Source organism: Drosophila persimilis, unplaced genomic scaffold (assembly GCF_003286085.1).
Source record: "Drosophila persimilis strain 14011-0111.01,24,50 unplaced genomic scaffold, DperRS2 tig00000000-arrow-pilon, whole genome shotgun sequence".
Lineage (NCBI taxonomy): Eukaryota > Metazoa > Arthropoda > Insecta > Diptera > Drosophilidae > Drosophila > Drosophila persimilis.
In genome coordinates this window covers 2,278,297-2,299,890 of record NW_020825288.1, presented here as the reverse complement: position 1 = coordinate 2,299,890, position 21,594 = coordinate 2,278,297, and the positions used below count along the sequence as shown (strand labels likewise).

Here is a 21,594-nt window from a genome sequence, read left to right as displayed (position 1 = left end):
AAATTTCGTCTCGATCAGCGCTCTATTATATGCATGGTATATAATTTAATTAAGCATGGCTGTATTTGTTTATATATGTATATATGTGTATATGTTTATGTCGTGTGTGCCTATGAGGATCGAAGGTGCGTGCGTGTTTGTGTGTATGTGTGTGTGTGTTGGGTGTTGTAGGAATAGATTGCTTTAAACGTATGAAGAAGCCCTTCTTCACTAGACAGATTCGCATTTTTACATAAGTACACTAACACACAGAACAATCAAGTGGTAGATAGATATATAGATTGATTGATAGACAGATAGAAGGTACGCGAGCAATCTCGATCCGATCAATCCCTCATCGCTCACTGCTGTTCCTGGGTAACCCGGAAGATGTGCGTGGTATTGCTGGCCGCCGCGGTGGCCACAGCCGCCGCTGCCGACGTGGCTGACGTGGCCGACGGTGTTGGGGGCTGGTTGGAAGCTGTGATGAAGCTGGCATTGCTGCTGCTGGCGGAGACCGAAGCGGATCGTGCCTCGGCAGCAGCGGCTGCTGCCTCGGAAATAACTGCCGCTGATTCCGTTGCGGCATTCGAGGTGGAGGCGGCTGTGGAAGCCTCCGTCGCATCGGCAGCGATGGCCCTCTCCGGTAGGCGGCCCGTGGCCCCAGCGTTGTTCGCATCCTGTGGCGAAAAATCAAAGAATTAGCACCGTGATCTATTTCGCTGAGAAGCAAAGAACAATTACGTCTCGGGGATACAGGTGCTCTGCTTGCTCAGCCTCCGCTGGCTCAGGCTCCGGCACATTCTCCTCGGCCTTCTCAGTGTACATCATTATCTCATGGCATAGGGGGCAGCGATCCTGGACATACAGCCATTTGCGTAGGCAAACGCCGTGGAAGAAGTGGCGGCAGCGCGTGATCTTGGCCGAGTACATTTCCTAAATGGCGAGAAAGCGGTCATGAGTAATCACAGGAGGATTCTGGAGTTTGAATAAAAAGAGCAACCACCTGATAGCAAATGGCGCAAACATCGTCGAACGCTTGGAGCTGGGCCGGCGTTGCCTCCGGTAGGGACGAGATCTTGTGCACGGCCGAACGTCGCTTCATGAACACCGACCAGCCAGCTCGGGCCTCGCACCAGATATTGAAATAGGCGTGGATGCACATCATGATGGCTCTGATGGCGCCGCCTGTAGCATTGTGGGCTATCAAGTTATAGTTATCGATACACAAAATCAACCAAATAAAAATATTACATGCACACACGTAACAAAAAAGCTAGACCAAGAACCAGGACCAGGACCAAATGATAAAACTGATACAAAATTCAAATTTATAAAAGGAACCCCCAATCGGATGGATGGATGGATTCATTTGCTCACGTGTCGATGTAATTGGAGACTCATCTCCGCGCAGCGGCTGCTACTTACCCGACTCGAAGATCAGTATCCAGGCGCCGTTGATGAACAGTAGAATGCCGAAGCAGAACTCCACTGAATTGCCAAAGGCACGCACATAGTACAGATAGTCATCAAGCTTCTCCCAGAAGAACTGCCGGCGGGCGTCCAGCAAGAACAGCGTGTACGTGGCCAGCGAGACGAGCACCTGCAGGGGCAATCATTTCGTAGTCAAGGCAATGGCAGAGCGCTAATCGTTTCGAATACAAACCTTGACGATCACCTCCACTGAGAAGGCGGTGACTGCCAACAGCCATGTGGAGATGGAGCGCTGCAGCCACAAGTAGTACAACAATGAAACGGGCGTCACAATGAGGAATGCGCAGACGGTGAGGGCTCGCACGTGGCGTTTGCGTGACGGATTTCGAGCCGCACTCAGCGACATCAGTATGGGCGAGACGATGTTGTGCAAGAAGTGCAGCAGGGCGGTCATCAGAAGACATAGGTTTCGACACAAGCGCACAAATCGCTTCTCCGGCGACAGGGATGTGAGTCCAGTCTGCAGGGCTAGGATGTAGAAGAGCACCGCAGAGACGGTGCCCAGCGATTTCTCCTCGTCGTTGTCGTAGGTCATCAAAAACCACTGAAAGCCTCGGCCAATGTAGTGGCATATCATGGATATCACCCCCGTCATGCCCAGTACGGCAGTCAGTGTCTCGCAGCCATCGACCAGGAGCTTCTCGATTGCCGGAAACAATTGGAAGGGCTCATTGGAATCGGCGACGGCCAGGGCATAGCCTCCCTGAATGATTCTGCAAAGGAGGATTGATCCCCATTAGACGAAACGAACGTCTATCGAAAGTTCAGATCTTACCGGATTGTCCAGAACACACGCAAGACATTGGGCACATTCAGTCGCTGCCACTCGTTCTCGATCAAAGCGGAAAGGCCAAAGTTGGTGACAAAGTTCATGGCGTATTGGTAGCCATTGTACACCGTTCGACTGGCCTCCATGGAGCTGTACACCATCGTGACCAGCGTGAGGATAATGGGCGTGGTGCCGGCTATCACTGGCAGGTGTTCTACCACGTGCGGTGGCAGCGGCAGCATGGCAACCAGAATGGGACTAGTGAATATAATGGGCATTGACTTCTGCAGCAGTTCGTATCTCGGTCCTAGGTGTATGTACGCGAAGAGCATGCCCATGAACCACTGCGCCATGACGTGCGGCGCCAGCGACATGATCACCCCGCCCGAGTCCAGTAATCTCGTCGTGTTGAGCGATATCAGGTCCTCCAGTATGCAGGGACTCCGCTCCATGAGCGCCAGGGCGCTCACATTTGACCAGTAGGAGAGGAACGTGAGTCCGAGGGAAGTGAGAAACATGTACACCATCACCAGGTGCCGCGTCCAGAGCATGAAAATGCAAGCGGCGGATAGGAAACCTGAAGCAATCAAATCAATAAATAAACATTGGTATTTTGTATACGCCCGAGGTGCGGACGGGTTCAAAGTACGAGCGATAAGGTGTTCTGGGCAAACGACCCTTAGTACTGGAGAACCCACCACCCGGTGACAGGGGGCAGGTGCCATAGGCCCACTTACCGAATAGGCATATCATGAATTTGACCGTCGTTATGCTGAGGACATCCGATAGCGTCTCGTCGTGTGACAGCTCGGTCATGAGCATGTTAAAGCCGGTGCTGAGCATCCCGTCCTTCATCGCCGATTTAGAGGCATTATCGATGGACTGTTCGAGTGGGCTGGCGGTAGGGATCACGGGGCTTTGGGCAGCATCGCCCAATCCGAAGAACGCCTTGAGGGCGACGAATGCATCGGCTGCGGCTCCCGGTGTATCTGCATCGGCTAGAAAACCCACATCCTCTGCTACCGGCGACTGGGGCGGATTGGTCTCCGGATAGAATCGTGTGGGCAGGCCCATGCCAATCTTCAGTATCTCATCGATGACCAGCACGGGCGGCACCCGCATCATCACATCCACCAGGCCCAAAACCTTAGTGCGCATGGACATGACTATGGCTTGTCTTTTCGTCTGTTCGGCGGCGTTTGTGGCTGATGCGACGTGACACTGCACTAATCGGCCCCGTCCGTCCACCCGTCCCTTCGACGCGTTCGTTGATCGGCGGCGATTCCAATTTTCAATTTATCTACCTTCCCCCAAGCGATGGCACACGCATTTGGAGCTGATTGCTGTTTGCTTTGCTGGTTTCTACGTGGATTTCTGTTGCTCTAACTGGTCTGGGTTTCGTCTTGGATTTCGCAAAAAGAATAGCTGCACAGGTGTGTGTGTGCGTGTGTATGTGTTGGTGTGTATGCACTGGCGAGAAGTATTGGAAGGAAGGGGGTGCAAAGGCAGGTGGTAACGTTAAAGGTTTTTCCTTCGATTCAGCTCTCGGATTTTGTCGCACAAATATTGCTGCTCGTTGGGTGTTTTCGTTCGCTGTTCGGTCCCTCGCTTGCGGACCAACAATTACCTTTGCAAATACATATGTACGTGTTTTGCGTTTGCCTCGATTTTTCGACTTTGTACGAACTTTACACTTTGTTTTTCTCCTCTAGAAAATAAAAAAAAATTGCCAAAAAACAACCAAATTAATTTATTGTAGTACAGCAAACGTTTTGTTTAATTTATTTTATTATTATTATTATTATTTATTGTTTATTTTCATGTATTTTTACTTAATTGCAAAATATTGGCAAATGCAACCGTGCACTTGTATGTCGATATTCGGTTCTATCGGATTCCCACTAAAGCCCCCTCTATTTAAATAGTTCAACTACTTGAGGTAAATGGCGCAAAATATTACTGATTGTAAATTCTTCTTGAGGATTCATGCCATCTCTACTATGATCTTAAAAAAACCACGATATTTTTCAGCTGAAGTGCGCTAAAATGATTCAATTTTCTCTAGTTTCAGTGGAAAATTGAAATACCCCCTTGGCTTATAATAGGTTAATCGTTCTCCGTCAAGGACTGGAAACCATTTTCCTCGATTCTGATATTCCGCTGAATATTACTGGCTAGATAGAACATTTAGCCATGCCCACGTAATTATATCCGATTAATTAAACTATTCTCAACTTGACTGGCTTATTTTAAACACTTGCTTTTATTGCATTTTGCGTAAAAAGAGGTTTTAGCGCAATAAGTCAAACAAAAAACAAGTAGCGAAATGGGTCAATCAAAACAAACAAAAAAGGAAATTGCTCAATTTGATATTCCATTTAATAATGCTGACAAACTAAATCGTTCAGTAATGCCCACATAGTTTTATCCCATTGATGAATAGATTTTCTACAAGATTGGATAGTTTTTAATCCTTGCTTTTATTGTATTTATTGTAAAAAAAGGTTCAAACGGAAAAGTTCAACAAAAAAACAATTGCTATGTTGCTTGTAAGCCTTCGTATAGGCCTTTGTATACCCTATGTTGTTAATTTTATATGAAAGTATGAATATTGATATGAAGATGACACGTAACTAATAAAGACCTTTTCTCAAATTTACATTTTTTAGACATATTCATGTATGTGATGAGTTGTATATATATATCTCGATCCTGATACCTATTCTTGGTCCCTACAAGAAGACAATAAGCTTTAAATAATCGTTGAAATATTGAAAAATATATTGAAAATAAATAGTTTTTGCCTGGGGTGACAAACATATTCACAGTTCTATAACATCCATTTCCCCCAGGGTATGTGTGCATGGAATGGGACTCATTGTTGTCAACCGGTTATGACGACTAATTCTTGGTTATTCTTTCTTCCGTCAAATATTCCTGGCTATATAGATCTCTTATTTTTGCCCAGATAATTTTATATGATTGCTGAATCAATTTTGATCAAGATTTACTACTTTTAAGTACTTGAAAATCTTTTATTTTGACAAAAACACGATTTAAACAAAAATGTTCAATGTCGCAGGTTGTGGCGTCAATGTTGCTGGCATTTGCAGACTCTTTGTTGTCAACCAGGGTATGGCCGTTTGTATACCCTATTTCGTGAATATTATATAAAGATACTGTTTTCCAACCTGCTTTCAAATCTAATTAGTAAAGACCTTGTCTTAGATTGCATTTTTTTGGTCTATTCATGCATTCGATTAGGTTCTTGTATATAAATCCTGATCCCCATACCAATTCTTGGTCTCTGTAAGAAGACCACTAATTGCAAAATATCGTTTAAAATAGATACTGACTAGTTTCTGCATTAAGTAGAGCATGGGATGAAACACATTTCCGCAATTCTATAACATCCATTTCCCCCCAGGGTATGTGTGCATGGAATTAGCAACATGTTTGTGTATGGAGTGAGACTCATTGTTGCTAAAGCGAATTTGCGGCGAACTGCGGCGAATTAAAAAAAACGACCAATTCCTTATATTCTTTGTTCCGTTGAATAATACTATTTATATGGAACATTTAGCCATGCCCACTTAATTTTATACGATAGGTGAATCAATTTCCTACTTGATTTGCATAATTAGAATAATTGCATTTATTGGATTTTGTTTAAAAAAGGGTTTTAGCAAAAAAGGTCGAAGAAAATGGATTGTCACTCATTGAGAGAGAGTGAAAGCGGAGCCTCTCGTTCGCTCTCTTGAGTGATTCTTTGAGTGATATGGAACATACTATTTATTTTTATACGTACACTTTGTTTTTCTCCTCCTTGGCCGAACTTTACCTGTGAGAGCTGTTTTGAGTGAAATTTCGAGTGAGTTTTTCTCCTGTACTACTCCTGTTTCCTTTTGTTCTTGCGATAGGTGCAACTATCGTGCGAGCTATCGTACAGTGGCTTGACCAGTGTTGCGTTGTGACTGCGGGCACAGCTGATTTAAGAAGTTGCGCGCGGGAAAATTAAATTTTGAATTTTTCTGTTGGGTTAGGAGAAAAAATGGAGGTCAAGACAGGTGAATGCTTTTTGGAGCTGTACCCAAAATTAAAATTAAAAAGTAAACTAGATGTAAACATTTATATATTGGACTTTTGGGACGGCGCCTGCTGGTCGCATGCTTTACAGAAACTCTAATTTCCATGTTTCAGATGTGTTTTTCATTTCCTTGAAAAGTTGTTTCCGTGCCTAATAATGTGTAAAATGCCCTCATAGGTTCTACGAACGATTCTTGGGTACACATTTTCCGCATTCTTTCAAACAAAACCCTCGAGCTTGGCATTTAATCGCCTCGTACCCATTCCCAATTCCCTGCCAATCCCTGACCGCAGACCCATAGAGTGGTTTACGTGAATTTCCTCAATTGTTCGGTCATTAACTTTTGCCATTTTGAACTTTAATTGTTGTTCTTTCTTGTTTGTGGCACAAAACCCTAAACCCACTCGCATAGCTCCTCGCCCCGACCCGTATGCAAATGCACAAATTGAGGCAACGGCAACGGCAATGCAGTCGGATCTGGGCCCCCCCTCCAAGTGCCCGTCAAGTGCCCCCAAGTGCCCCCAAGTGCCCCCAAAGTGTGTGCCCAACGCTCGTAATTATGCGCAATTGTTTAGCGTTTAGCTCAAAAAGTTCAACTAACATAATTGATTTTTCATGCCGCGCCACCGCCACAAGAATTTTAAACAAACTGCACAGGTCATAAAAAACAACAACCAAGTCGGGGAATGCATGTTTTCTGGATTTTGTTTCGCCTTAGAAGAAAGTGAAGGGTATTTTTCCTTAGTTTTGGCTCCAAATGGAAGTCAGGAAAAGGAAAGAGGGTAGGCTCAAGGAGCATTTGATGTTAGAGCATCTAATAGTCATCTTTCTTATGTGACGACTCCTTCTTGGCTGATAACCATTTCTGTTCCTTGGCCCGGTCCTGGGCCTGGTCTAATTTGCATAGTTTTCACGAGTTTTGGGGGCAACGTCGACCGATTTGACGGGCCAGCAAATTGCACAAATTACGATGGCTGGGGGCTCGGGATCGGGATCGGGCAGAGGCGAACACTGTTAACACTCCCATGGCACACAGCATGGCAGTGGCGGTGGCAGTGGCCCCAAATATGGGCCTCATATATTTAATATAATCAGTGTAATTGTCATTGGCGATGAGCCGGGGGACCGGGGGACCTCGATATGGACCTGCAACTGCAACTGCCACTGCACTGGCACTGCCACTGCAATGGAAACGAAACCCTCTCTCTTTGGAGCTGGATGCTCGATGCTGGAAGCTGGAAGCTGGCGATCTTCAGGTCTCACGCATGGCAATTGTATAATTTATCGCTCCAGTTCTAATCGGCAGCTGTCAGTGTCCGGCCAAGACAGCTGACCAGGCTGACTGGCTGGCTGGCCGCTCTGGTCCGGCTGGTGATCTCGGGGGAACGATTTAATTCGCCGGCCATATAAGTCGGAAATTTGTACGTTGATTAACGCGCCAATCGTTTTACACAACAACGTACAAAGTGTCGATGGTCTCGATGTCGTCCCGCACTACCTCGTACCCCGTACCCCGTGCCCCGTGCCCCGTACCCCTGCCCATTGCCAATCCAATTCCATCTTCCCCCCGACTGTCTCTATGTGTGATTTCATTACACTTAAAGCTATGCCCGGACAGCACTCGGTGGCGAATTGGAAGGACCTAGACCTGGACACGGACCTACATATGAACACGTGAAGTGAACCACTGCAATGCGTTCCCAGCATGATTACCACTCATAGATAGCCAAGACGTGGCTGTCGGTGGCGGCAACTGGAAACCTGCTGGGACGCCAAATGAATTAGCTGCCGTTAACGCTGCTGCCGATGGGGCTGCCGTTGGTGATGCCCACGGACCACGGACGGCAGGTCTAGAGTTTTCTAGAGACTATAATACCTATGAATTCAGCCACAACTCATTGAGGCACTTCGAAAGCATCTAATGCATCTATGGCTTCAAGGACAGAGGCACAGACCGATGGATACGCACTCGATCAAAAGAATATACCCTTGAACTGCACTTTTGCCAGGTATCAATAAGTGGTGAAAGGAACTGACGATGGGAGAAGGTGCATCTTCAGGATGGTAATATCTGGTAATACTCACGAAAATCTTCAAAAGGTGTTCACTTTAGGATTCATAATTCAGCATTTTGCGTGACCTAAAAATAAACTAGTACTGCGACCCATGATCTTCTCTAAACAAATTGCAAGGGGAAATGAAATGTTTATGGTTCGGCTGGAACTCGGTCAAAACAGCGAATTTTTTAAAGTCAATATGACAGATAAGACTATCTGATTGTGATTGCTAGACAAAGGCGTTTGTGAGGTAAGTGTTTTATAGATGATAAGAATTAAGCAAACACAATGTTGGGACGATTGCGGATCGCAGTAGTGATCGGGAAATCGGCGGAGCAGCTATTGGAAAATAGGGAATATACGAGGTTAGTTCTTAAAGCTCCAATGAATTACTCACATTAACTGTTTCCAATCTTACATTGAAGCAATACTGCTCCCGAAAAGATGGATCGATCGAAGATTGCACTGAAGATGTATCCTTGCTGCGATCCCTTTCCTTATTCTTATTCCTTTCCGATTTAATTGGATGATCTTGCTCCATATTCGCAATTCAGATTCCGGTTTGTCATAATTGCCTCTGCAGAACTGTCTCGTCTCGTCTCGTATTTTATAGTGAAATTGATTTAGCCATGGTCGTGGCCGTGGCCGTGGCCGCAGCACCCCAAAAACGAGGGCCAATTATCTTTTGCATTCGGAGAATAATTAGGAGCTTGATTGACATGCGGGATAAGGAGACATACACTTGGAATGCCATAGCAAATTATCGAACGGCTACTGTGCAGAGCTGATCCACAAAAATCAAAGGCCGTAACGACAACAGCCACAGTCAGCAGACAAAGAGGTCGAGGATGGGGACTGGGGACTGGGGATTGGGGATGGGACGAGGTTGAGGACGACAACGACGCCTTCCATTTATTGGCTGCTGCGCCTTTGTCTGCACATAGAGTGGTAATCTGATGCTAAGGCCCGATACAGAAGCCAGTCCCAAAACAATGACCAGAGGACCGCGGGCCGGGCCGAGCCGGGCAGCGCTGGAGCTTGAGATGGAGACGGAAACCCGTTTTCGGCAAACGGCAGCGCAGCAATTACAATATGTTTAACTACGTCAGAGCGTTATCTGCGGCCCGAAGCCTGGACTTTTTGGGTCTCTTCTCGATCGTCGATCGCCGATCGTCTCGTCCATGGGTCCATGTCAGCGATTAATCCAGCCGACTGGCTGCCCCATCAAACCGAGGCGACCCGAACCGAACCGAGCCGAGCAGAAACGCTTGTTAGCCCCAACTGGGGCTGTGGATGGGGCTCGGGGCCGCCGCCTCATCATCGATTGTGTTATCGATGGCGTTGCCAGTCTCGGCCTCTGGTCCGACCCGCGGACTGGTCCTGGCCTGGTCGTACTCGGGCTTGGAGCTTGGAGCTTGGCCTTACCGGCTTGGCCTGGAATCTCATTTGCGATTAAGTTCTTATGGCCACTGTGCACATTTCGTGGAAAGTTGGCCAGCAGATCTTTATTGTTCGATTGGTTTATTTATAATAATTAGGTGCGCTGTCCCAGCGACTTTGTTTTACTTCTGAGACTCTGCACTCGAGCAGCTCTCGGCTTATCGACTTGGCCAAGGCTGGCCCATAAATTCTTTAAGCTCGCACCTTTTTATTGTGCGCACTCACACACTCTGGTCTGGTCTGGTCTGGTCTGGATCGGACCTGGGCTCTGTCTCCTCCTGGCTTTGGCTGTGGATGCGGCTCTGGGTCTGAGTCTGGCACTGCCTTCCTGCTGATTGCAATCGCAGTTGCGCATGCGCGAGGACCACAAACTGCAAAGAAGTGCCACAGAAGAGAGGAGCCACCTCAAGCCTGTTCTGTTCTGTTCTGTTCTGTTTGCCCAACCCGGTAGCCGGTAGTCGGTAGTCGGTAGCCGGTAGTCGGGTGGAGCGCGTTCCTTTGGTAAATTGCTCACATTAGCAGGTTGTACGACTTATTAAGTAAGCACAATTTGCGTGGCCGCCGTTGCCGTCGCCACCGCCCAAATCAACAACAAAAAAAAACACCACTGGAGCTGGAAAAAAGGAAGGAATACGAAAATAATGGGGAGCCGTTAAAGGTGGCGACCGGGAGCCGCCTAGCCCGACAAGTGATTGTTTTATAATTGCAATCGCAATTGCAGTTCGATGGCAATGCGTTGCCGCCAAATTGCCTCTTGGGGCATTGGGACATTGGGGCGGTCCCGGGGATTTAGGAGCTCTTTTGGTAGGCTGGTTGGCTTGTTGGCGAAATTGGCAATCCATTTGAATGAATAATTGCTCAATTACAGCCACCGCCTAACGAGGCAGGTGCCAGAGCGAGTGCGAGTCACACTTGCTACTGGGCGGAAAATTGTACTGGAAATTTGTCCAATTCGGGCAGCATGGGTGGAAGCCCAAGTAAGTAACTGGTTAAACTTAATTGGAGTTGAGGGATTAACTGCTGGCAGTGGCTGGAGTGTAGGGTATCGGGTATCGCATATTTGCCAAAAACCAGGCGGCCAGCAAATTAAATACAAAATATTTTAGCCTCCGGGCCGATTTAAGCACTCAGATTAGCCCAAAGTCTGAAGGCTGAAAAGCGCGACAAAAATGGCGCTAAGCCCGCGGAGAGACAATAAGAGACGGCACGGCACGGCGATTGCTGTTGGTTTTGTGTTAGGGTGAAATCGTGGAATAAAACTGGACCAGTTTAAGCGGAAGCAGTGGCAGTGCCACTGGCAGTGGCAGTAGAAGACGGCAGGCAATGCGATGGTTTGTGATGAGGACTGGGAACTGGAGTGGGTCTTGGCTCTGCTCTGATGCTGGATCTGTGGATCTCTGGCTTCTGGCTGCTGGCTGCTGTCTGCTTTCTGCGGGCACGTAAGAAATTTCATACTAATTGGCATAAATACCAAGTGTTGGGGAGAGAGACGTTTGCTATATAGTTGCGTTGTCCAGGCCTTAGGCCTTAGCCCGACTTGGCTCTTGGCTCTTGGCGACACTGACGAACGGACTGACGAACCGACTCCATGACTGACATTGAGCAGTGCTGCTGATAGAAGACAAAGACCAGCTCAGATACACAGATACTCGAATCTGTACCAGTACACAATAAGAAACTGCTGGCCGATGCCGATGCCGATGAGATCTTCACCTTGGCAATCATTAATCGTCTGCCAGCGACATAATATCGATGATGGAGCTGTGTCTCCAACGTCTTGTCAGCAAAGACTCTGGCTCTGACTCTGGGTCTGGCTCTGACTCTGGCTCTGACTCTGGCTCGTCTAAGCCAGTTTTTGTTGTTCTCTCTCTGGTCGATGATTTCTGTTGCCGTCTTTCTTTCTCTCCGCTATGCTGGAATGCTCATCGAACCAATTGAAATTGCTGTGACAACAATAAAAATTCAACTTTGGGGCCTCTTTTTGCCGTCGTCGTCGCCGTCGCTGTAGTCTCTCTCTCTCGTTTTCTCGTTGTCGATGACGGTTGTTGGTTGTTGGTTGTCGGTTGTCGGTTGTCCATGCCATGTCCGTCTGTGGCTGTGGTTGACTGACTGACAATTAGACGTAGCTAAAATGTTGACTGATCAAGCGATTTGTAGCTGTAAATTCATCTCTATTTCGTTTTTCTCTGCTGCCACTGCCACTGCCTTGGCCAACAGGAGTTCAGGTTTGTTTTAGCTGCTTGGGAATGCTGGCTTTTTGTCTCCGGCCCCGGCCCCTGCCCCTGCCCGGCCCTCTCTCAGTCCCTCCCGCTCTGGCACTCTTTTTTTTGTATTTATTTTTCTTGCCCTGTCCTGGCGGCTACTTGTCGCTGTTAAAATCCAATTAATCGAACAATTTACTTTGGTGCGTTTAGCGATGGTGTCGACTGGGTATGGGTGGTGTCGGTGTCGGTGTCGGTGTTGGTATTGGGCTCGAGCCAGGTATCGATAGCTGTCCGAGGGAATACCTCGGCGGAATACACACATTCTTGGCTTAAGCTTCATTAATTTATTTGCGAATGATTTTCAATTTAAATATGGTCTCAGTAATTACAAAATTTGCATGTGTATACAATTTGTTGCTTACCAATTTTAATCCAAATTACATTTTTGTATCCATGTATCCCTTGTATGCCTATTGGCCCTTTTTTGCTCATTAAGGGCTGGATTTTTTCTGCTGTGCCAGCACTGACCCTGTCTGGCACTAACGATCTCTTAGTGTTGATACATAAATTATGGACCCGTCCTGAACACGACAGCGCTACAAAATGTTGGGTCTGGGTCTGCCTGCTGTGGCCCCCAAAACAAATGGTCGGCCACCCCTTTACGTGGCACCCAAGCATGATTAGTGTCAATTTTTGTCACTTTAATGGCATCGTTTATGTGCTTTACTCTGGCTTAAGACGTTCCCTCATTCGATGGCTGGATGGTTCGCTGGAGTGCATTAAAAAAGGAAGTGTGCCCTATAAAATAGGCCAAAAAAGGCCGCCCCACTGCAGCGCGACGTTTTCATTAATAGACGCTCGAATATCAAAGTGAAAAACTTCAGAGTCATGCCGCTGCTGCGGCAGCAGGAGCCGCTCGATGCAGCAGCCACTGACGTCGACAAACGCCCGCCCCATTAAACCACAAAATTTATTACACCAACTAAAACGAAATCTCGGCAAGGCGCGCAGCACAGTCTGGCCCAGAGAGCAGATACCAGAGACCAGAGACCAGAGACCAGAGACAGGCGTGGAATGGCAATGCCATGGAGTGACATCTGAAAGACGATCAGAAAGAGAGCTGGCACTGGAACTGGCACTGGAACTGTAGCTGGATCCTGAGATGGAGATGGGACTGGGCCTGGGCCTGGGACTGGGGAGATGGGAACAACTTAATTCAAGTGTTGTCACTTTGTCGTGTTCCATAAATGCTGTCTCTGAAATGCTGCTCATTAATTTTCAAGTGTAACTTTTATTAGGTATTTAAATGCGTGCGAGAACTTGCCACCAAGCGGCAAGCCAATGGCAACATGCCGCTGCACATAAATTCGACAGAGGCCCCCGCCCCAGGCCCTCAGACGCATCTACGAGTGGATTCGAGAGGGTGCACCCTCCTCATCGCCATCAGCAGCACGGCCACATGTTGAAGCTGCTACCCTAGCCAGCGTGTCGCACATACTTGAGATTGCATTAGTCAGTTTTGCGCCCCAAAATCTGAAAAGAAAGGCAGAGACACACACACACACACAGAAGACTTTACGGGGAGCATGATCAATGCCGCCACGTCTGCCCGTTCACAACCCATTGCATTAATAATCCATAACGCGTGAATGCAGAGCGCTAGAGATGAGAGCGTGAGGTTTTCAGTTCGATGTTGGGACTAAAATATGGGGAGCATTAGCATTTGAACATGCCCTAGTGGAGGATCTCTTGGGATAGTTTATTTCTGCCTTTATGCCTAGGAATAGGAGATATCAAAAGTGCATTTCGTGCATCTCTAGTTGCCACCCACCGATAGGCATTTAAACGATGCGCCTAATGCCGATAAATCACGGAGGAGACCAGCGGCAGGGCAGACGACACCTCCACTTCAAGATGCAGCTCCTCCGATGCGAGTGCGAGTGAAATATTATCGCCGCTAATGCTGTTAATGAAACAACGTAATTATGTATTAGGAGGGGACGCACCCTACTTAGGGACACTCCGGGCCCGGGTGCGGGTCGCGGCGCACATTAATTATCCGCCGGAGCAAAGTGGTGGTGGTGTGGCCCAAGAGGGGGAGAGGGAGAGAGAGCGGCGAAGTGAAAGTGCGGTAAAAAATGAAACATAAATATGTGTGTTTCGTAGACAGAGAGCAAATACAAATGGTCCAGGGGTAAGTGATGTTCCTGTGACATTATGTATTAAAAGGATTTTGTGTGTTTTACATGCGACCACAACAAGAGCAAGCAGTTCAAAGCAGTCGCCGCCGCTTAGCCCGGTTCCCCCCGCCGATTGGGTGGCCGCCCTGGTGCCAATACCGTTATGTGAAAAGAAAGCGAAGTAGAGGCCGAAGTATTTGATATCCTCTGGTTCGGAAATGCCTGTAGCAAAGCTCTGCTCAAAGTCCCAATACCCTCCGTTAGGGTATGGAAACGAAAATGGAGACGTTCGTTTATCAAATCATTCGCAAATTAAGCAGAACAGTTAGTCGAAAGCAGCAGGCAGCCGCTTGCCACGCCCTCGCACTGCTTGAACTCATCTGAACTCAAGCGAAACGCCCGACAAGTGGAGGCATTCGTCCGTTTGTCGGGTTGTCCGTCCGCCTGCCGCTGCTCCCGCGGCGTTTGTCATGCGCTTAGATAACATTGTCATTAATCGTTCGTAATTAATTATCGGCTCTGGGTCGGGGCTTTATTTTAAAGTAGTTATTATTATAACGAACTGTCAACACCTACTTATAAAGCGTAGTCATGGGTGGAGAGGGGCCTGTACGAGTGTCTCTCTCCTTCTCTCTCTCTCTCCCTCTGTTTGATCTGGGTGGTCGATTGCTTTGACTGACGGTGGCCTGCCTCGAAACCCGTTTGTTTTGGTAGCACCCGGCCCCGGCCCCGGCCTCAGCCCCAACCCCAGCCCCAGTCTCCGACTCTGCCCCCGGTTACGTGGGGCATGTGTAAATGTATGTTAATTTGCCGATCGTTAAATACGAAAATTTGTTGATTTTATTGTCAGTTGGTTTTCATTCGATTTGGTTTCTTTGGGTCTTTTGTCTTTTGCATCTTTAATTGGTTGACCACCATATGGTTTCGATCTGATTCGGTACCACTAACTTTAGTTTCTGGGCTTCGTGTGGAGCTGTTAAATTAGTGTTTATGGGGAGGACATTAAGGCTTAATTGTTCTTTATCTGAACCTGCAGCATTTGGGGATAATTACGATGTCGGGAACTTTTTGGGGAAATATATTACATTTATTCATTCCCATTAAACGAAAGTTGAAGCGGAAGGACGGACACCCACGTTACCAGACCGAGGAATGCCATGAAGTTGAGTTCTCTATGAGGAAGAGCCAAGGAATAAGTGCGGCTTTGCCATTTGGCAAAGGTTAATCTCTGGCCAATGATCTATTCGGATCCATGAAGAGTTCAACCTTGAGCTACGCATGTGGGAGAATGTTTTTTAGCACACTTTTGACAGCAATCCCCATACAATGTTGCGGCAGTCCTCACTGAACTCCGCTCCACTCCGCTCCAGTCGCAGATCCGTTGAAGAACATTGGGACAATTGGAATTTAATGGAGTCAATTTGGTGTTTGGTGTGCATAAACTGGCCCCTCGCACTGGTGTGAGTTCTGCCGAATGCAAAGAGTCCAGAGTCACAATGAAATTGGAGAGCAGTCTGTTTCGATGATGCCTCTGCAGCTCCTGTTGCTGCCACTGCCACTGGCACTGCCACAGCTCCTGCTTCTGCTTCTGCTCCTGTTCCTGCTAACAATGCAGATCAAGAGATGAGCGCGTCCATTTCGGTCGCCGGATCGGCCATTGTTCCATTTGGCATGTTGTTTTAGGAGTTCACTAAAAAGACAAATGTGGTGTAGGGAAGTCAGGGAGGGAGGAGAGAGCGCTGGTGATCTGCTGATGGGGTACGGGTGCGGGTACGGGTACGGGTGCGGGTACGGGTACGGGTACGGGTGCCCTGGGTAGGTGAAGTGGTGCAACTTTGGTTAGTGAGCGAGCCAGCGCGTGTTAGTTCCACTCGTTAAGGATTTACGAGCAATTTTTATCACTTTGAGGATCGCTGACAAATCCGGCAACAACAACCAGAGAGCCACAGTCAGAGTCAGACTCAGAGTCAGAGGCAGTCCGCGGAGCCAAAGCCCGGCCAAGAGCAACAATGCAATGCAATGCAACATGCGCATAATAATGGCAAGTTGTCCAAGAGGAGCACATCCTACGTTCGGCTAGGGGACAGGAAGCTCGCTCGCTTGTCTCATCGTTGTCGCTGATGTGGCCAAAAGTGGCCAATAAAACCCAAGCGACGATGTCAGCCACAGCCACAGCCACTGCCACTGCCACAGCAGCAGCAGCTCCACCGATGACGACGAATTATAGCAAAGTAATCGCACTGGACTCTGCAGTGCCTTTGTCCAGTTTTGATGTACTCTCACAGAGGGCTTCATGATTTCCACTTGATATAAGGTATATGGCATAGATGTAAGCACCTATCCTATCCATTAAACCTTTATTTTGGGGTTCACCAAGAAATGCTTCCAATACAACGATCATTCCGAAAGTGTATCCCAAGTTTCGGTCATCGAGGCCAGCCTTTTCTTCTTGTTTTTCCTTTATTTTATTTATTTGATTGTTTCTCTCTCTCTCTCTCGCTCGCTCTTCTCTTTTTTCACATTTTCCTTGCCAATATTGTTTGCGGCTTTTGGCGTTGATTTCCCTTCCAATTTATGTGACATATTGATTTTAAATTGATGATAGTCTATTTTGCGTTGGATAGCCGGTCGGTCGGTTGGTCGGTCGGTCAAGCAACCGCCATCCAGAGAGCGAGCGAGCGAGCGAGCGAACCAAAGGAAACCAATTTATTTTAGCCATTTTAAATTGGCATTTTCACCGCGTTCCCAATGCAATGCGTAGTCGATACAAACTTGGCTTCGATATGACTTCATCAGCGGGCCTATTGTCAGGGCAGACGGGTTGACTGGGAACTGGGAGCCGGGAACCATCCAGCGAGAGAGATGCCCTGGTGGATGGTGGACGGTGTCTGGTGGCTGGGAATGGGAACCCCTCTAACCCATTCATACATAGGATACAGAGGATAGGTGCACATTTAAATGCAAATTTAATTCAATTAATGATGCATCAAATGCAGCCAATGCCTAATTGCCATGCGATGATCGTAGTCGGTAAATGTGTTCCCCGTCTGCCGTCTGCCGTATACCCTCTACCCTCTGCTGTCTGCTTGATGTTGCTGTTGTCGTTGTCTGCCAGCCAACAGTTTTTCTATTGCTCTCATCCTGAAGGATTCTTTGCCAGCTGCTGCTGCTGCTGCTGCTTGTGGCTGCCACTGCGACTGCCACTGCCACTGCGGCTGCTGACAATATTGATGATTTAGTAGTCTGTGCCGTTTTGTTGTCGTGCCTCTGGCACCATAGGCGTAATTAGACAAGCATTGTGCAAAAGCGTTAATTAAAAGCCACAAAAAAAACCATATATTTATATATATAAAATAACTGGCTCTGGGTATTGACGCCAGCTGCGCCAGCGCCATGACTCCATGAATCGGTGACGCTCCGTCTTCGCCTCCGTAATGAGCCCGTGAATCGATTGCGTAAGCTCCGCGCGGATCCATCTGCTCCATGTTCCATTAAATACCCAAGGCAGCGGGGGCTGCTGCTGCAATCAGCTAATAATTTCCTTTAAAAGATCTCGCTGGGACGGGACTGGGATGGGATGCTGTATGAATGGATGCTTCATGCGTATTTATGAGTCTAACGATTCCTGTTCGCTGTCCGCCCAGGCCCAGTGCCTCTGAGTGTTCAAGTTTTTGGATTGATTTTAACGCCGAATGGTTGTACATATTTACAATGTATAGGTGTTCATCATAATGGAGATCAGGGGACAAAGAAGGAGAGGAGATACTTAGAAAGAATTTTAATTACAAGTTCACATTTTTGATGATTATAGAGATGGGCAGGGCTTCCTGGGCGTGCTCGTATTCCACTAGACTTGAGTGTAAGTTTAGCAAACTAGTTTTTTTTTGAGACCAGCTTATGGACCTTATGGGAAAAGCAATCAAAGTGTGTGGGAGAAATATATGATTAACATGAAACATTAATGACTAGTCGATAATTGCAGTGCCTTTTTCAATATTAGTTTGCAGAACTTGTTCTTTTCATATGGCCACTGTATGCGAAATATCGATAGTGTAGTCGATATTTCTGGAGCTTTTGATTTCCGGCCCTAAAAAAGAAGGTTCCGAGTCCATCTCTATTTCTGAATGATTGCAAAAATTAGGAAAAGGAAAGAAATTGTTTAATAGTAGGCTGTGAATGATAGTCCAGACCATGATGGTCCAGACAACCTAGTGACCTTTAAAACTTGACTAAATCGATTCCTATCAATCTATTCTCACAAATCTGTGCACCGTACACAGTGAAAACCCAGTCAAACTCGTAACAAATAACGCAAGCAGTAAAATGTAAGAGAATTCTTTCAAAGTCCCGACTAAATAACACATTTTTACTTTCAATATCCAGCAGAATGTTTAGCTCCCTCAAAATGTATAAGAATGCAGTGATGCTGCTGCCCCGTGGACCGGCTGTCGGCTCTCTCTGGATTCGTGAGCAGAAGACCATGCCGGTGTACGATGACGTCCGCCAGAAGCCGGCCAAGCGGGGCTACTCTCCTTTCGGACGGAACCAGAACTCCTGGTCGGAGTGGACGCTGGCCCGACTGGACGATCTGCTGAACTGGGGCCGCAAGGGGTCCCTGTGGCCGATGACCTTTGGCCTGGCCTGCTGTGCCGTCGAAATGATGCACATTGCAGCCCCTCGCTACGACATGGACCGCTTTGGCATGGTCTTTCGCGCCTCGCCCCGTCAGACGGACGTGATGATCGTGGCCGGAACGCTGACCAACAAGATGGCGCCGGCCCTGCGCAAGGTGTACGACCAAATGCCGGAGCCGCGTTGGGTCATCTCGATGGGGAGCTGTGCCAACGGCGGCGGGTACTACCACTACTCCTACTCCGTGGTTCGCGGCTGCGACCGGATTGTCCCAGTGGACATCTACGTGCCTGGATGTCCGCCCACTGCCGAGGCCCTGCTGTACGGCCTTCTGCAGTTGCAGAAGAAGGTGCGCCGCATGCGCACCCTTCAGATGTGGTACCGCAAGTAAACCGATCGAATTTAGTTTTAGTCGTGTAAAAGATCAACTCAAATAAAGGCCATGTTCAAAGTTGTCTTGTTCTCAGCTCGGGCTGATCTTTTTGGCCGAAACAAGTCAAAGAGTTAAGCGCATCAGTTCCAGAATCTCGAGATCTGCTTAGTCATAGGGAGCACCCTATAGTCGGCTCGTGCGCTCACCTACACTTGAAGAGGATCAGTGGCAGACGTGGAACTGGAATGGACAAGAGATCTGGCGACAATAGACACTTCTGGCCACTCTCAAGTGTCTCTGACTTTGTGACATGATGAAATATGAAGGGTTCTTGAAACATATGAAAGGATTTTGTTGTTCTCGTAACAAAACCGAAAATCCTTTTTGCGAATTCGCCGACACCGAGTACTTGAACTTGATGGGAACATCATTAAATCCTCTCTCCCTCGGTCGATCTCTCGAGTGCGAGTGCGGTGAGTGCATTAAATTGCCGGGCTGGGCTGGACACAGGACAACAAGCGCATTAGTGTAATCCATTTGGGACACACCCACAGCCCGGCAGTGCTGCGAGGTGAATGGAAACTCTCGAGGCATGAATGAAGGGCCACATTCATTGAGCGAGAGAAAAGGACGAGCCTGGGCAGGCAGGACCCGGCACTTGATGCTCGAGGGGTTGCAGACAAAAGCGCAGCAGGTCGCTGCGCAGGTCCTCGGATCATGGGAATCCGTGACGCAGCCAAGAGGTGCCGGGGCCGAGGCACAGGCACCCGTTTCTCCAGAATAAGAACGGACACAAAATTAACTTGTCTCAATCGCACAGCAATAAAAATTAATAATAAAGCCAGTGGCAACATGTTCGACTCCATTGTGAGGCATTAAATAAATTTAACAGCTCAATGACTTGTCGAAAGGTGGAGAAATCGGACCGCAACGGGGGTGTGGGACGGAGACAGAGACGGAGGACCAGTGGATCCAGTGAAGCGTACGGGCTCAGACATCCATATCTTAATTAGCAGACCCGGGCTTACATTAACCTTAATTTCGGAGTGTGTATGTTTTTTGTTGTTGTATTTTTATTCTGGTTTAAACTTTAAGTTTAATGATTTCTACTTAATTGCGGCGCCAAGGCGCCAGGGAAAGCCTCGCCGCTGGTGCATTGCGATTCCAGTCGAGTGTCCAGCGGCGCATGTTCAGGATTTGCACTTGAGTGAAAACGGAGGGTAGAGTGGGATGGTGATGTTGATGGGGATGACCACCACGGTGGGTCCTACCTGCACCTCTCTGTTTCTTTCTTGATTTGATTGTAACCCCCTCGCTTAGGGACAAGGGCTAGCCTCAATGTTCCACGGGCCATAAATTATGTCAGACAATTTAGGAAATGCCCAACGAATTGTGTGTTTAACACCTAATCGCCCGTAATGCGCTCAACCAATTGTGAGGTCCTCCAACCGACTCGCCGCCAAAATGGTCCCAACAATAAAGGGCACCACCATCCATAAACCCGAAAAACAGAATCTAGTCTCGTTCATTCATCCATTCATTCGAGGCATTCATTCATGGCCTCATAATGAAATTGTTGGATGTCTTCTTTCGGTTCTCTCTCTTGAAATCTTTTTAGCATTGTGCCCTGGCCAAGATTTATGTTCATGAATGTAAATGCCTTCTTCAAATCGTTTTTTATTGGCATTATGTTGAATTGATTTGTTGCCTCGTTTGGTTCTTTCATAAAATTATTATCACACTTTAGAAATTCCCTCCCCCCCTCCATCTGTCTGCCTGTCTGTCTGTCTCCTTTCTTGGAGAATTATTAAGCTGATTTTAATTGCGATCCATGCGTTGGCTGCTTTGATCGGGAATCGTAAATCTAATTTAGTGCTCTCAAAAAAAAAAAAAAAACGAAGAACTATTTCTATAACAAAACAAAATTTAGATGTTTTCTAATTATGCAACGACTGATCGGATCTCTTCAGAGTGGGGGAAATGTTTTTGTGTGTTGTTTCGGATCGGATCGGATCGGACCGGATTTGATTGAAATTTATCGCTAATGCATTGACTCTCTGGCTTGTCGATCACTGATCGGTAATCTCTAGGGCGTTGTCCAACTTTTTCCCCCTCTCTGTTTACATAAATATCTTGGCCCTGTGGCTGCCAATTTTGGTCTCAAGTTATTGGAAGTCAGCGCGTTAAGCCGTTATAGATACTTTACAAAGCCATAACGATCGAGATGTAGCTATTCGATCTTGATGTTGTGTTTTTTCGGGGTTCGTCGCCGTCTGAGATCATTTGTTAAGTAAAAGTGAAAATTTGTTATTTGTTACACTCGGGAAGCGATAAGAATCTTGATTTATATTTAGGTTTAGCTTTTATAAGTATCGGATT

The 21,594-nt window shown here is 47.3% G+C and overlaps 2 protein-coding genes across 5 annotated transcripts; one reads left to right on the top strand and one right to left on the bottom strand.

Annotated features, from left to right (window-relative positions):
• Positions 1–257: 257 nt before the first annotated feature.
• Positions 258–6,254, bottom strand: LOC6594985 (protein TRC8 homolog). 2 transcript variants are annotated; one of them, XM_002020240.2, is made up of 8 exons: positions 6,084–6,254; positions 2,980–3,950; positions 2,249–2,819; positions 1,646–2,186; positions 1,408–1,582; positions 986–1,182; positions 724–915; positions 258–659 (listed from the first exon to the last, which is right to left on the bottom strand). In XM_002020240.2, exons 2-8 carry the CDS (start codon positions 3,404–3,406, stop codon positions 342–344), a joined length of 2,421 nt encoding a protein of 806 aa, XP_002020276.1. In that variant the 5' UTR covers positions 3,407–3,950; positions 6,084–6,254; the 3' UTR covers positions 258–341. The 2 variants fall into 2 exon arrangements, with proteins under 2 accessions (XP_002020276.1, XP_026840057.1); XM_026984256.1 differs by having other exon boundaries at positions 986–1,167; positions 6,084–6,253.
• A 2,129-nt stretch (positions 6,255–8,383) lies between these two features.
• LOC6594986 (NADH-quinone oxidoreductase subunit B 2) lies at positions 8,384–19,293 on the top strand. Of its 3 annotated transcripts, none has more exons than XM_026984261.1 (2): positions 8,384–8,403; positions 18,597–19,293. In XM_026984261.1, the coding sequence occupies exon 2, from the start codon at positions 18,598–18,600 to the stop codon at positions 19,231–19,233; it is 636 nt and encodes a 211-aa protein (XP_026840062.1). In that variant the 5' UTR covers positions 8,384–8,403; position 18,597; the 3' UTR covers positions 19,234–19,293. The 3 variants fall into 3 exon arrangements, with proteins under 3 accessions (XP_026840062.1, XP_002020277.2, XP_026840061.1); XM_002020241.2 differs by lacking the exon at positions 8,384–8,403 and adding an exon at positions 18,406–18,535; XM_026984260.1 differs by lacking the exon at positions 8,384–8,403 and adding an exon at positions 18,406–18,535 and having other exon boundaries at positions 18,594–19,293.
• Positions 19,294–21,594: the final 2,301 nt, after the last annotated feature.